This window comes from Lycium ferocissimum, chromosome 3 (genome assembly GCF_029784015.1).
Source record: "Lycium ferocissimum isolate CSIRO_LF1 chromosome 3, AGI_CSIRO_Lferr_CH_V1, whole genome shotgun sequence".
In the NCBI taxonomy this organism is placed as follows: Eukaryota; Viridiplantae; Streptophyta; class Magnoliopsida; order Solanales; family Solanaceae; genus Lycium; species Lycium ferocissimum.
Genome location: NC_081344.1, coordinates 11,578,236 through 11,591,826, shown reverse-complemented (window position 1 = coordinate 11,591,826; position 13,591 = coordinate 11,578,236). Strand labels below are relative to the sequence as shown.

The 13,591-nt window shown below is 37.0% G+C and overlaps 2 protein-coding genes across 2 annotated transcripts; both read right to left on the bottom strand.

Moving 5' to 3' along the window:
* Positions 1-3,423: 3,423 nt before the first annotated feature.
* LOC132048691 (uncharacterized) lies at positions 3,424-4,194 on the bottom strand. The gene has a single exon (XM_059439389.1). The coding sequence runs from the start codon at positions 4,192-4,194 to the stop codon at positions 3,424-3,426; it is 771 nt and encodes a 256-aa protein (XP_059295372.1).
* Positions 4,195-7,944: 3,750 nt separating this feature from the next.
* LOC132049720 (uncharacterized) lies at positions 7,945-12,694 on the bottom strand. The gene is made up of 7 exons (XM_059440631.1): positions 10,582-12,694; positions 10,056-10,146; positions 9,619-9,776; positions 9,377-9,428; positions 9,209-9,288; positions 9,038-9,131; positions 7,945-8,947 (listed from the first exon to the last, which is right to left on the bottom strand). The coding sequence occupies exons 1-7, from the start codon at positions 12,196-12,198 to the stop codon at positions 8,277-8,279; spliced, it is 2,763 nt and encodes a 920-aa protein (XP_059296614.1). The 5' UTR covers positions 12,199-12,694; the 3' UTR covers positions 7,945-8,276.
* Positions 12,695-13,591: the final 897 nt, after the last annotated feature.

Below are 13,591 nucleotides of genomic sequence, written 5' to 3'. Positions count from 1 at the left end.
GTGCAAGGGCCTATATATACTTGGGCAATTTAAAGCAGCAAACTGTTCCCGTGATAGTTTATGTCCCTAGATGGAAACGCGAATATCTCTCTACTCCGATGTTGTATCGATGAAAGGTAAAATGCTCTAGAAACTAGACTTGTAGACCTTCGATTTGGTAGGTGGATCACCCCGTAAATCTAAGTATATTGAGAGAAAAGCTCCGAGACATCTGACTCAAATTTCAATGAAATTTACAAACTTAACTTGCGACGCCCTTTGTCGACTTTTGCATTACAAATCGTTTGACTTTCAAACTTAACAAACGATCATTATACGATTAAAAAATTCATATTACTATTTTCTTAGCATGTGAATAACTCCTAATCTCACCCAAAAGTACAAGTTGTCATATTCCCAACTTGCCAACTTTTGACGAAACTCATGCTTCTTTGATTCATTCATCCTCCAAATCTTCCGCCACTTACTAATATTATTTATAGACTCTTGTAACCATTTATATTAATAAGCTCAATCCCTTTTAACTTCAAGATAATTTCTTTTTGAACTTGCGTCGACTAACTCATGATGCGACTTTAACGTGTGAAAATCTGAGATGTAACAAATATACTCAGCTTTCGAGGTTGACAATGTTGTTGTAGCTTGCTTCTTTGAACTCCAAGTCACCATACTTGAACCTAAAGTAAAAACATTCGCTGAAACACTTCTTCTATCGTCCAACGAACTTGCCCATTCACTATCTGTGTACCCGCACAATCTGAAATTAGAGGTATTTGAGTACCAAAGTCCAAAGTTCCCGCAATGTACCGCAAGACTCTCTTCGCTGCTCCATAATGAGTCTTTGAAGGTTGTTGCATACACTTGGAAATAACACCAACAGAAAATGCAATATCGGGTCTAGTGTGCATCAAATATATTAGACCTCTAACCAAGCTTCTGAACCTTGTTGGATCTGCCAACTCTTCATCATTTACCTGCTGTAATTTTTCATTGATATTCATTGGCGTAGCTGCAGGCTTGCAACTAAGCATGCCAAATTTATTGAAAAGGTCTCTGGCATATTTCTTCTATGAAAGAAATATTCCATCTTTGGTTTGATGGACTTCAAGGCCAAGAAAATAATGTAATAAACCCATATCCGACATCTCAAACTCATCAAGAAGAGATTAGAAGAGCTAGTGTAAATGATATCCTCAACATAGAGGCAAACAATTATGAAATCATTACCTTCCTGCTTCACATATAAGGTGGGTTCATTCTCACTTCTCATGTATCCTTTTTTCTGAAAGTAACCATCAATCTTATTGTACCACGCTCGAGGTGTTTGCTTCAAGCCATACAACGTCTTTTTCAACTTGTACACCTTTGTTTCATTTCCTTTCTTTATGAAACCTTCAGGTTGTGATACATAGACTTCTTCTTGTAAGTCTCCATTGAGGAATGTCGACTTGACATCAAACTGATAAACTGGCCATTGCAATTGTGCAGCCAATGCTAGAACCAGCCTCACTGTTTTAAATCGAACTATCGAAGAAAATGTTTCTTCAAAATCAACACCATATTATTGTGCATAGCCTTTTGCCATAAGATGAGCTTTGTGCTTTTGAGGCTTCCATCTGCAACAAACTTTGTCTTGAACACCCACTTCAAGACAATTGCATTTTTTCCGTTTGGTAACTCTATCATTTCCCATGTTCCATTCTTTTCAATGGATTTCATTTCTTCCACCATCGCCTTCTGCCATTCTTCATTTTCAGCTATTTCTTCATAATTTATGGGATCTGAAACAGCAAGAGCAAATTGACAAGTCGCAGAAATATTATTAGCATACTTGGGATTTGGTTTTTTAGGCCTCGTTGATCTTCTTAATGGAATAATCTCATCTGAATACTCTTCATAAGTTTTTGAAATTAGCGAATGTGGTGACGCCGGGGTTAATTCTTTTCCTTCATCTTCATTGATTTCAAGAGCGATAGGAATCTCTTGTTGCACCAGCTTTTTACTCCAATCCCGGCTTGTATTTCATCAAATATTACATCCCTTCCTACTGATATCTTGCCATTAAGCTTGTTATATAATCTATATGCTTTGGATTGAGTACAATAGCCAAGAAAAATGCATTTTTCAGATTTTTCATCAAGCTTTTGACGAGCTTATGAATTTACCAAAGCATAAGAAATACATCCAAAAACCTGTAAATGACTTACATTTGTTTTCCTACCATGCCAAGCTTCATAAGGAGTTTTATCCATAACAGCCTGTTTTGGTGAAAGATTGACAAGTAAACAATCTTTTTGCCACAGCACTGCCCAGAACTTATTTGAGAGTTCCATTGCTTGTAAAATGCTTCTTGCCATCTCCACAATGGTTCGGTTCTTCCGTTCAGCGACACCATTCTGCTTCGGAGTATAAGAAGTTGTTAACTATCTATGGATGCCATTTTTTTCACAAAACGAATTAAATTCGTTGGAACTACTTTGATATTGCAACTACTTTGATTCTCCACCAAAGCCTTAAATTTTTGAAACTTTTCAAAAGTTTCTAACTTGTTCTCCAGAAAGTACACCTAACTCATGTGACTGTAATTGTCAGTAAACAACAAGAAATAACGACTCCCACCTAAGGACTTAGTCTGCATAGGACCACATAAGTCAGCATGCATTAATTCTAAACATTTACAAGCTCTCCATGCTTTCCCAACAGGAAAAGATTTCCTAGTTTGTTTCCCATAAATGCATCCTTCACATAAATCAAGAGAGCTAATTTTCGTTAGTACAAGAACTATACCTTTATCGCTTAGCAATTTCAGGCCTTTTATGTTGAGATGCCCGTACCTCAAATGCCACAACTTCGAGTCATCCTTTGCACTTACAGCAAGAGCAAAATTTTCCATATTAGAAACATCCAATGGAAACATCTTATTTGGCGTCATGTTGATACGAACCTTTTTGCCTGACTTCTTGTTTGTAATGACACAAGCATCATCATCAAACCAAAGAGAACATCCACTACACATTAGTTGTCCAACGCTCAACAAATTGTATCCTAAATTAGGTACAAATTGAATGTTTCCAGCAGTTTTACTTTTTCGTGGCTAGTATCGACACCCACTATGCCTTTTCCTTCAACCTACATCTCTTTTGTGTTGCCAAGCTGCACCTTTATCTTTTGCTTCTCATCAAACTCCTGGAACAAGGATTTGGCACTTGTCATATTATTTGAACAACTGCTGTCCACAAACCATAAATCACTTGGCTTATGGTCGGTATCAATGCAAGCCATAAAAAGATAATTTTCTTCCTGATTTTCTGCAGCTACAAAATTCATTTGCTGGTCTTTATACCAGCAATCAACCTTTATATGCCCGTATCGATGGCAATGATGACATTGAATGCCATTCTTTGTGTTACTTTGCTCATTGGACTACCTGTGCCCATTATTCCTTCCTCTGCCTCTTCCATAACCACGACCACGACCTCGACCACTGCGAAATCCTCCTCTTCCTCGACCTCTACTTGCTGGACCATTATTTTCTCCAGTTCTAGTGGTTGTGTCTTTCACTTGGAATGACTTCTCGTGGTTCTTCTCTGAAGATCGATTGATTCTCATCTCATGAGCTTGAAGAGACCCTATCAGTTCATCAAAGGAAAAACTTGATAAATCCTTAGACTCTTCAATAGCAGTAACTACATGATCAAATTTTGGAGTCAAGCTTCGCAATACCTTTTCCACAATGGTCTGGTCTGTAACCTTCTCGTCGTAGGATCGTATTTGACTGACAATTGTTGTTGCTCTCGACAAAAAATCAGCAATGGATTCTCCACTTTTCATCATCAAGTTTTCAAAGTCACGCCGAAGTGATTGCAGTCTCACCACAATGACCTTTGAATCACCTTGAAACTCTTTCTGTACAATGGACCAACCTTGTTTTGATGTGGTCGCTACTGCGATCCATGAAAAGACGCTATCATGAATAGCCTGCTGGATAATCACCAGCGCCTTAGCATCTTTTTTCTTGTTGTCTTGCAGCCTATTTTCTTCATCAAGATCGACAAATCCACGTTCTACCAAGTCCCAAAGATCTTGAGATCTGAGTAGAGTTTTCATACAAATACTCCAGAATTCGTAGCTTTCTCCCTTGAAGACGGGAATGAGTGGTTGTGCCACACCCAATGCATTGCCGTTACTTGCCATAGCTCGGATACCAAAATTGTTGGATAGAGAGCAGAGAAAATAGTGAAAAAATAATGAAAGAAAGCTTCAGAACTGATTTCTTTTATTTCTAATCGACTTGAATACTGATAACAAAATATGCCTACATAATATATAGGCTAAACAAATACTCCTAAAATCTAGGCCCTGTAACCCACTACAATACTTAATCTGCAACACTAATTAAACTTGAGTGAATATAGGAAACTACTTAACAGAATCCTAAAGACTAGTTCTTCCAAACTATCCATATCCCAATTTATTTTGTCCTACATTTTTGAATCCCTTTAACATGTGCAAGTGCTCGCAAGCTAATTTTAGCGTGGGAACAAAGGACTTTCAAACGTATAATTGTTCTTAATTAATTGGTGACTACTCTACTTTTCTTGGGAATGCTATGTCAGTTTTTATGTTTATTTACTATACCATGTTGTTCTTTTTTCTTTTTTAGTTCTGCTTTTTCCCTTGCGACTTGGGGAAGGGGGTGTTCTGTTGAATTTACAAAATCTGCATATTTTAATAAGTGTTTATTGTTAGAATTTTTTTAAAGAAAAGTACCTATAAATGATAGCACATTGTATTTGGTCGCGAATACTTTTGAACAACCTGTTATAATAGAAAAGCCTTATATCTTGAAATTAATTAATCAAGTTGATGATAAAATCCATGAGTGTTCCAGTGAACATTATGTGCTTGTTACACAATAACCCCTTAAAGGAGGAGCCAAACATGGGGGACATCAGGTAGGAGAAATGGAGGTTTGGGCTCTAGAAGGATTGGGCTACTAATATTTTACAAGAGATAATTACTTATAAATCGGATCATACTAGAGCTCGCTAGGAAGTACTTGATACTACGATCATTAGGGGAATTCGAAAAACCTTTTTTTAGGTATTAGAAAAGCAAATTGTGATTGGTATTTTCCGATTTTGGCTACTGAAAAATAAGCCCAGCACTGCCTAGAAGCCACTGAAAGATATAGATCAGTGATTCGGCACTCTAAACTAAGTTTGTAGAACAATGCTGGAGGAGTATAAAAGTAAAACAAACAAACAAAGGTTTCGTAGCTAAACTGAAATTGTGAATCCATCATTCATGAAAGGAAAAAGAGGTAACTCGAGGCTCAAAGCATTTTGCAATCACGTAGCGTTCGAGAAAAGATTGTCCTGAAATGGATATTATGTAGGCAATTTATCATGACACAAGCGTTGGTGATTGATTACAATTCGAAATCGTGACTTGTTATCTATAAATCATACGAAAATAAATTTCATCATTACTCCAATAATACTTCTCTTTGTAATGTGGGACTTTTGTGAGGGCCGAGGCAAAGACTAGGATTTCTCACAAACACATCCCTAGGATTCCTTAAAGCAACTCTTATCTCAGATTAATTTTCCTTTGTGAAATTAATTAAGAGAAACATATAAATTGTTGTCTTTTGTCTGCATATAGCAACTTCCTGTGGAGGCTAAGGGTCCATTTCATCAACTGACAAGAACCAAATGCCTTCTATAGGGTTCAAATAGGACAAGGCAAACTTTTTTGTTAATTAGTTGTATAAGTAGTTCTTTTTGCGAGGTTGGACTGTGTCTGTTAGCTTTCCCTCCCCTATTTTGTGAAGGATAAATTTTTTATCCTTATGTTGATTTTAGAAGTGTTTTGATGATTAACAAATAAAATGCGAGCTTTGGAAATTGTGTAGTCTAATTTATTTATTTTTTTGATTAATTGAAATTGGGAATGTTTATGGGGATTGATGTGAGAGAATCAGGGGCAAAGTGCACAAATCCAATTTTGGGAGCGTTGTTTAAGCTGTAGCCAAGGTTCAATTTCTTTTGCAAACTTATTCACTTCGAGCACAACTCCAGACATGCGGGATTGAAGTTGAAAAAAATTGTGTTTGAAGTTACAAATTTTATTTAAAATTGGTAGGTTATATACATGAATAAACTTAAGGCATTTTTGCATGCACTTAAGACACTTCGTTCAACCAGTACTTAGTCACACTCGACAAATTCAGCCAATTTTTACATGTACATTATGCGGTAGTGATACTATTTTTTTGAACGTAAATTTAATGGTGCAAAATATTTAGTAGTTCAAACTTTCATAATTTGTTAGAATTTCAAAATTTCATGAACGATTCATGGAGTTCAAACCTTTATAATTCAAACACCAGAAATGATTTGAAGTTCAAATTTTGACAATCTAATTAAATTTTCAAATTACGTTAAGCACCACGAATACCCTTATTAGTTCAACCTCCAAGAACGATTCACGAAGTTCAAATTGATAAATGTTCAAACTTCAATAAAAGTTTCCTAGAGTTTTTGTGTATTTTAACTAGCAGCATGTTTGTTAAAATTTATTTCCATATTAAAAAGTGGAAACTGAAAAATGAATTCATTGCACATTTCATTTTCGATTTGGGAACATAGGCAGGTTGAAGTAAAGCACGCCAGAGGCTCAGACAACATCGGAATAGATCCGTAATTTTCTTTATTTCTCAATTCTTGAAATACTTCGTTTTCGACATCCTAAGCTTTTTTCCTTATTTATTTCTATTTTGTGTTAAAATGAATTAGTAACTTCGTTCTGTAATTTGGCAAGGTTTTAGCTCAGCCTTAGCCAATACAAGACTCGTTAAATTTGGGGCTCTGCTTTGAATTTGATTTGACAGATTATTGATAGTAAACGACTCGTCATTTTGGCAATTATGCTTAAAAAATAAGATCATTGCTGAAACAGGTAATTATTCTAGGTAGCTTAAATCATAGCAGTTGCTGAAATATTCTCTGTCGTATACTGTGAAAACAGTTAACTTTCATTGCAAGCCATGAAAGTTGCAATTCTTTTTCATGTTAACTTATTGGCATAATACAGACATAGACACTTAAACCAGTTAAACGCTCTAACTTACAAAATAATCATCTAGACAACTCAACTCGTCTCCATTGTATCAGTTGAACACCCCAACTTACAAAATGATCATCTAGACACATCCAAAATTTATGTGCCACGTCAGCATCGGGTGTCCACGAGACATAGTGGGGATGAGTTGAGGTGTCTAGATGAGCATTTTGAAAGTTGGAGTGTTTAGTTACCAGTAGAGGCCAAGTTAAGGTGTCTATCTATTATTATGCCTAACTTATTTGTATACACATTTTATTATTTACAGTTATAGGTTCTGGCCAAGGTCACTTGTCCTCAATGATACATTTTTTGAACTATGATCCTATCTAGTTTAAGTTCTCTCTCTCTAAATTGGTCCATCTATTGGATAGGTCTTGCTTCAATAATGGTCAAACATTTCTAATATGATCATTATTTTCGCCTGAACTGAATAACATGGTCTCAATGTTAACAGAATTAAACATTGAGCAGTAGTGATCGGTGTGAAGCTGTTGCAAAAGCTCCTTTGCTTCAACCTTTAAATTCCAGCTTACCATCAAAAGAAATACCGAAAGCAAAATATCACAACGGTTTTAACTAGGACCTTAAGTCGAGTGAGAAGCATAATCAAGCTTTCTTTTACAGGAACTTCTGAGAAGAGCTTTCCATCTTATGAACTTTTTCAAATAAAGTGAAATTATATCATAAGAAAGGCTTTCTGCATTGTTACAACGGTTCGTTAACTAAAAATCAGGAGGGCGTTATCTTGATTCTCCAGTCTTGGCAGATGAAATACTGATGAAGTTTACCATCCTTCACGTTCTAAAAATTTGTAAGTGAATGTGTCAAAATGTCATGTATCGGTTTTTTATAACAGCGAATCTGCTGACATTTACAAAAGACAACAGATCTTTACACAAAGCAAGTTCACAAGCCAAAAATGCTTAATTTCTTGGAACATCGAACAAAACTGTGACTAATTGGTATCTAATCTAAAAAGGTACCAAAATCGCCTGTTTGACATCATAGACATTTGAAGTGGAAGGCATACTGAACTTGAGCTTGACTCTAGTTCTTAACAACTACTAAAGAAAAAAATTGCATGCCCAGTAATGGGATTAATGGAGGCAGCATTTTGTTCTGAATTCACAAACTTTTTTAGTTAAGTGTCAAAAGAGATTCGTTGGTCGACTAGCTTTAATTGGCATCCCAAAGTTCTGATAGACCCTTATTTCCCCTCCCGAGCTTGCTGTCACGATTACCATGCCCCATGCTGTTGATTGGATAATGTTATTTCCTTGGTTGTTGTTGCTACCATCAAACCTGCTGGAAGAAGACATAGAAGGCGAGTCGCCATCTCTGATTGATGGAGAACTCGATGAAAACGATTCACTTGCACCAACACCAGGATCTGTTGGAGAGTCTTGAGCCGAGTCCTCCTCTTGACAAGTTTGGATTTTCTCCTCTGCACCGTTTTTCTTGGCCGGCAGAGGTGGTAAATTCCTCTTGCTATTTGCACCAGCCGAGTTGTCTTCCTTAGTGGGAGAGCCATTCGTGGGATGTGGTGGCGGGGAACGTTTTGAATCCCTTTTGGAATTTATCTGATCTGCAAGTGGTGGCTGATTCTTTATACTGCCAGGCCAAGGGATAGCAACTGAAACATCTTTACATGGGAAGTGCTCATAAGCTTGAACGTTGACTACGCTTCTAGATTTACTGCTTGTAGGTTTAGGTTCTTCTCTCTTCCAGATATAAACCTGAGAGTCTTCACTTGCACTTATGATATACTTCCCGTCTTGACTGAATGAAGCTGAAATTTGGCTGCTTGTATTCCGGAAACCTGATGCCAGAAAGAGAGATCCACAGTTTATGAACACAATAATGTACTTTTAGCTAGCTCTCCAAACGAATTATATCTGCAAGAACGTACCTCTAAATTTATGGGTCATTTCTGATCCATCAATAATTCTAACACGCGAATCAGCTGAAGTTACAAGCACTTCTGCTGGATTCCCTGGAGCAAACTGGACATGAACAAGTTCAGCTTTTAGATAGATCACTTGCAAACCTAAAGAGTAGTAGTTATAGAAAAGAGAAATACCTGAAAACCAGTGACTTTTTTGGCTAGGGACTTCTTTTTGGGTTCGAGTTCAAAGTTTTCCTTTTGTTCCAGCTTGCAGTCTAAATCACAAACACGTTGGACGTTAACAATTGCATTAGCTCTGCAAATTATCACTTTAGTAAAGATCCTATGCGATGAATTACTTACCAGAAGTACTGTACATGCGACAACTTCCTTTATGTGAGCCAATTAAAGCACCCTTCAGCAATGTAAAAACAAAATATCAGTGGTACCATTCACCTTCTTTTAGAGAATAGATTGATTTATTTGAATATCATGCTTGTTCTTTTTCTTTTGTTAATTCTTCTTATTTTCTTGTAATTGGTTTATTCTGAAGCTAATTGTGAATGCTCTTTAATATGATTGAATTGAAGGGGAAAGTGAGCTACCTCGCCATCAGGAGTATAGCAAGTAGCAGTAACCATTTCATGAAGATCAGTCCAGTCCACCACTTTTCTATCAGATACATTCCAAATTCGAACCTTTCCATCCAGTGAACCGCTGATGAAGTGATCGTCATCTACTGGATTGAAGTGTATGCAGGTCACTGCCACACAGAGATTCATCAGAGGTAAAAATGTTTGATGGTAAATATAACATGGACTTGATTGATGATTAGCTACAATCAGAGGCGGATCTAGAATTTGAAGCTTGTGGGTTCCCAGCTAGTAGTGCATGTTGTTACTGGGTTCTCAACTTAAATTTCTTATATATTTGAAGGGTTTCACATTATAAATACAAGGTTCGGATAAAAGTTGTGGGTTCCCCTGAACCCACACCCAATGGTGTGGATCCGCCCCTGGCTACAATGTACATAGTATCTCACCATAATCGTTGTGCGCAAACATTTTTAAGCAGCTCTGAGTCTCCAAATCCCATAGCCTGACTGTCTTGTCCATTGAAGATGAAAGAAGTTGCTGCATCAAAATTTCATATAGCATGTCATGTAGGCGCAAAGAGATAATTGATGTGAGTGGTTTCCTTTTTGCAACTAGAAGCTTTGTGAGTCTTTGATTGGACTACCATTACTAATTATAAGGAAATGACTAGATGAGAAATTTCATATCTGCTCTGGAATAAATCTAGTATAATAGTTCCTTCTTGCTCAGCAATTGATATTGTTCGCTCCGTTTCATTTTATGCAATGGTGTTTGACTGCCACGGAGTTTAAGAAAGAAAGTATGACCTTTGACACATACCAAATGTATTTAAACATGCACATATTTTATGGCTATTAAAAGGTATCATTTTTTCTGGTACATGTATCATTTTTTCTGGTGCATACTTAGAAGGAAATGTTCTCATATGAAATGAAACGGGAGTAGTAAACCAATTAGAGCATTAAAACTGACCTGAGAACTTGACCAAGATAGGTCTAGGACATCATCCTGATGACCATTGAGGGTGCATACTGGTTTTTCTGACAGAGCAAATACAGTTTCTGGTACATTTACATAGTCTGGAAGTGAGTTTCCCTTTTTCTTATTAGAAGTCTTCCCTTTTTTCCTTCTATCTGGTTGCATATGAGTCATAACTGGCAGAGGTGGACGATCCGAATTACTTCCAGCCATTGGCATGTCTCTAACAGAATTCGGATCATCAGATGGTTTTGTAGACATAACATCACATTCTTGTACTTCCCACACATGAATTACCCTGTCTTCCCCTGCAGTTGCTAGATATCGACCGTCCGCGCTGAATCTTATAGTCCATATGGAGCCCTCATGAGCCTGAATTTCTTGACACAATTGTAAAGCTGTGAATTCTTTGTGAATTTTTCCTTGCTGCCGGACTTTAATCCATTGGGAGGAATTCTTGTTATTCTGTTTCTGTTCAACCGGTGCAGGCAGATCGAGTTCTTTATCAGCTATTCTTCCACTCATGCTATTTGCAACTCCTTTTATGTTCTTTAAAAGAGCAACTCCTGTTTTCTTGCTATATCTGAAACTCTTGCTGAGATATGCATTCATATTTAGTTTTCTTTCATCATTTGTTGAACTATTCGCCCGGCGCATAAGTTCCTTAACAACAGGTGAGTATCCCACAGATTTCTCAAATTCCTCCATGGAAAGTTGCTTCCCTGTTTGTAAATCACTGAGCTTATTCCACATTCCCTCTTCATTGGACTCTTTGACAATGAATTCCTTTCCAGTGTCCAGATTTTTTATCAGGAAAAACGAAGCAAATCCCGAATCAGCACTTCCATTGGGCAATGTTGATGATGGCGTTTCACTTCCATTTTGTGGTGGTGAAGATTTACTTGTGCCCTTTTTAGGCGGCGCCATTACAGCAGCAGAATTTGTGTATTGGCATATTCTTGTGGTTGGTGCAAAAGCTCCTGAAAATGTCCTGGTGAGACGTTGTTTAGAAACGTCACCAATAAGTTGTTCTTTCCTTTTCTTTGTATTTACAGAGAAAAATTGTATGTCACCGTCTGATCTAGACCTGACGAGCAAAATTGGTGGAGAATTGGAAGGCTCTGGCTCTTGTTCTTCCTCTTGCATTAGCTCTTTTGTAGGAGAGATATTCTCAACTGTTGATTTGGTATCTTGGCATGGTTCAATTTTTCTTGAAATGGCTCTTACAACTTTGGCACTTGTTATCTTGAGGAGTTCTTTCTTGCTTGTCAACCCCATTCCCTGGAGTAAGCGTTTTCGACGCTCTTTGACATCTCCAGGTTCAGCCATCCACATGCCGTAATCTTCCATGACAATGGGAGGAGGAGGAGGATTGGAGAAGGAGACGGTTTTTGCAGTCTCCATCTCAAGGCCTCGGAAACTATTCTTGATAGAAACCGAGGCTGAGAAAGAACGTCGACTATCCTCGAACTCAACCTCATCATCTGATCCCGAGGACGCCAAGTCTTGAGGAACGGCTGTGGAAAGCCGAGTTTGAGACTCGAAGAAGTGATCGTCGTCATCGTCTTCTCCGAGACCATCCCAGTTCATAGTCAGCGTCCTGCGATACATTGTAGCACATTTAGGTAAATAAATGAAGGATCAAATGAAGAAAGACGGCATGTTAGATGGGAATTTTCGAGTTGATTATTAATTATTGTATTGTACTAGTGTTGTTGTTTTCTTTGTTTGTTTCTTCATCATAGAAAAAATTGCTAAGGAGAAGAGAGTGGCAGAGAAGTGGAAGAGAGAAAAACAAGGAAAGAGTGTTTAGGAAATTGGATGGATTGTGAAGAGGGAAAGGAAATGGTCAATGGAGGGTCTCTTAGTTCCCATTACTCCAATTACATCCCCTCACGTCTATGTACCTTAATGTTGGCATAATTGGCATTCTTGTTGTCAAGTCAATGTGGATTTAAGTTATTCTTCTGTGAAGAATTTTTTGTACAAATAGTCTAATTTAGCATGTTGTAACATGTTATGGTAGGTTATTAAACAGTTATATGTGATTGATTTATTAAATGATCTTATTGTGTAAATTCGTTTTTTTTTATATCGTCATTGAGTGGAACTTGAACTCGTTTTTTATATGTTTTATTTTGTTTTTTATGTCCTCGGTCTTCAAACACTTATGGGGATGTCTCTATTCTTTTTCCATTTATTTTTGCATCTCATTGTTGACCTTATTCCTTGACAATCATCAATCATTTATTTGGTTCATTCTTGTTTTGTTGATGTGCCTAAGATATGGAAAATTGGTTATCAATGTTATTGTAGACATCGAAATTTTAATTAAATTAATTCATATAAAAATTGGATTAAATTCTAAGTTATTGACATGTTGACTAAGTCAAATTTTAGTTAATAAAGTCGGATTAATTATTTAAGTCAAAATTATACGACTTGAATGAAATCCAAATTGCATTTGGGTTAGTCCATTAAGTTGACAAGATAAGCCTAACCCATGTTCTAAGGAGCGTCCGCTTTAATTGCCGGAATTCTCAAAAAATACCTCAAAACTCTACCACACCTATATAAAGGGGTCACATATCCCATTTTGAAGATATTTTGACATCTTGAAATTGGCACACCATCTTGACTTGCGGCAAAAGGAGAGCAACGACATCTACATAAGTCTTTCTCCAAAGGTATTCAACAAGAAGGAGAGTTCGAGAGACGCCTCCTCTCAAGAACAATTCAAACGTCTCCCCTCAAGAACAATTTAAAGTGTTGCTCAAAGTTCTTCCAAGATTCAACACATCAACAGAAGTTCATCCTTCATTCGAGAAAGACACTACATTGGCCCTCGAATCAAGGCGAACAACATGGAAATTAGAATCACGGGATACATCCAGAGTTTTACTGACAAAATAATCAATAAAATGATTTTTTCTCATATTTATTTTATGATTGCAGTTATTTATTTCCTGCTAGCAAAATTTATTGCGAACAGTTATATAAGTAC

Bases quoted from the DNA above. Each gene is read 5' to 3' on its own strand.
- LOC132048691 (XM_059439389.1), bottom strand. From the start codon at position 4,194: ATGGCAAGTAACGGCAATGCATTGGGTGTGGCACAACCACTCATTCCC.
- LOC132049720 (XM_059440631.1), bottom strand. From the start codon at position 12,198: ATGTATCGCAGGACGCTGACTATGAACTGGGATGGTCTCGGAGAAGAC. The intron at 10,147-10,581 runs GTCAGTTTTAAT...ATTTTGATGCAG, and splicing joins TATCTTGGTCAAGTTCTCAG to CAACTTCTTTCATCTTCAAT. The intron at 9,289-9,376 runs GTAAGTAATTCA...TTTGTGATTTAG, and splicing joins TCGCATGTACAGTACTTCTG to ACTGCAAGCTGGAACAAAAG.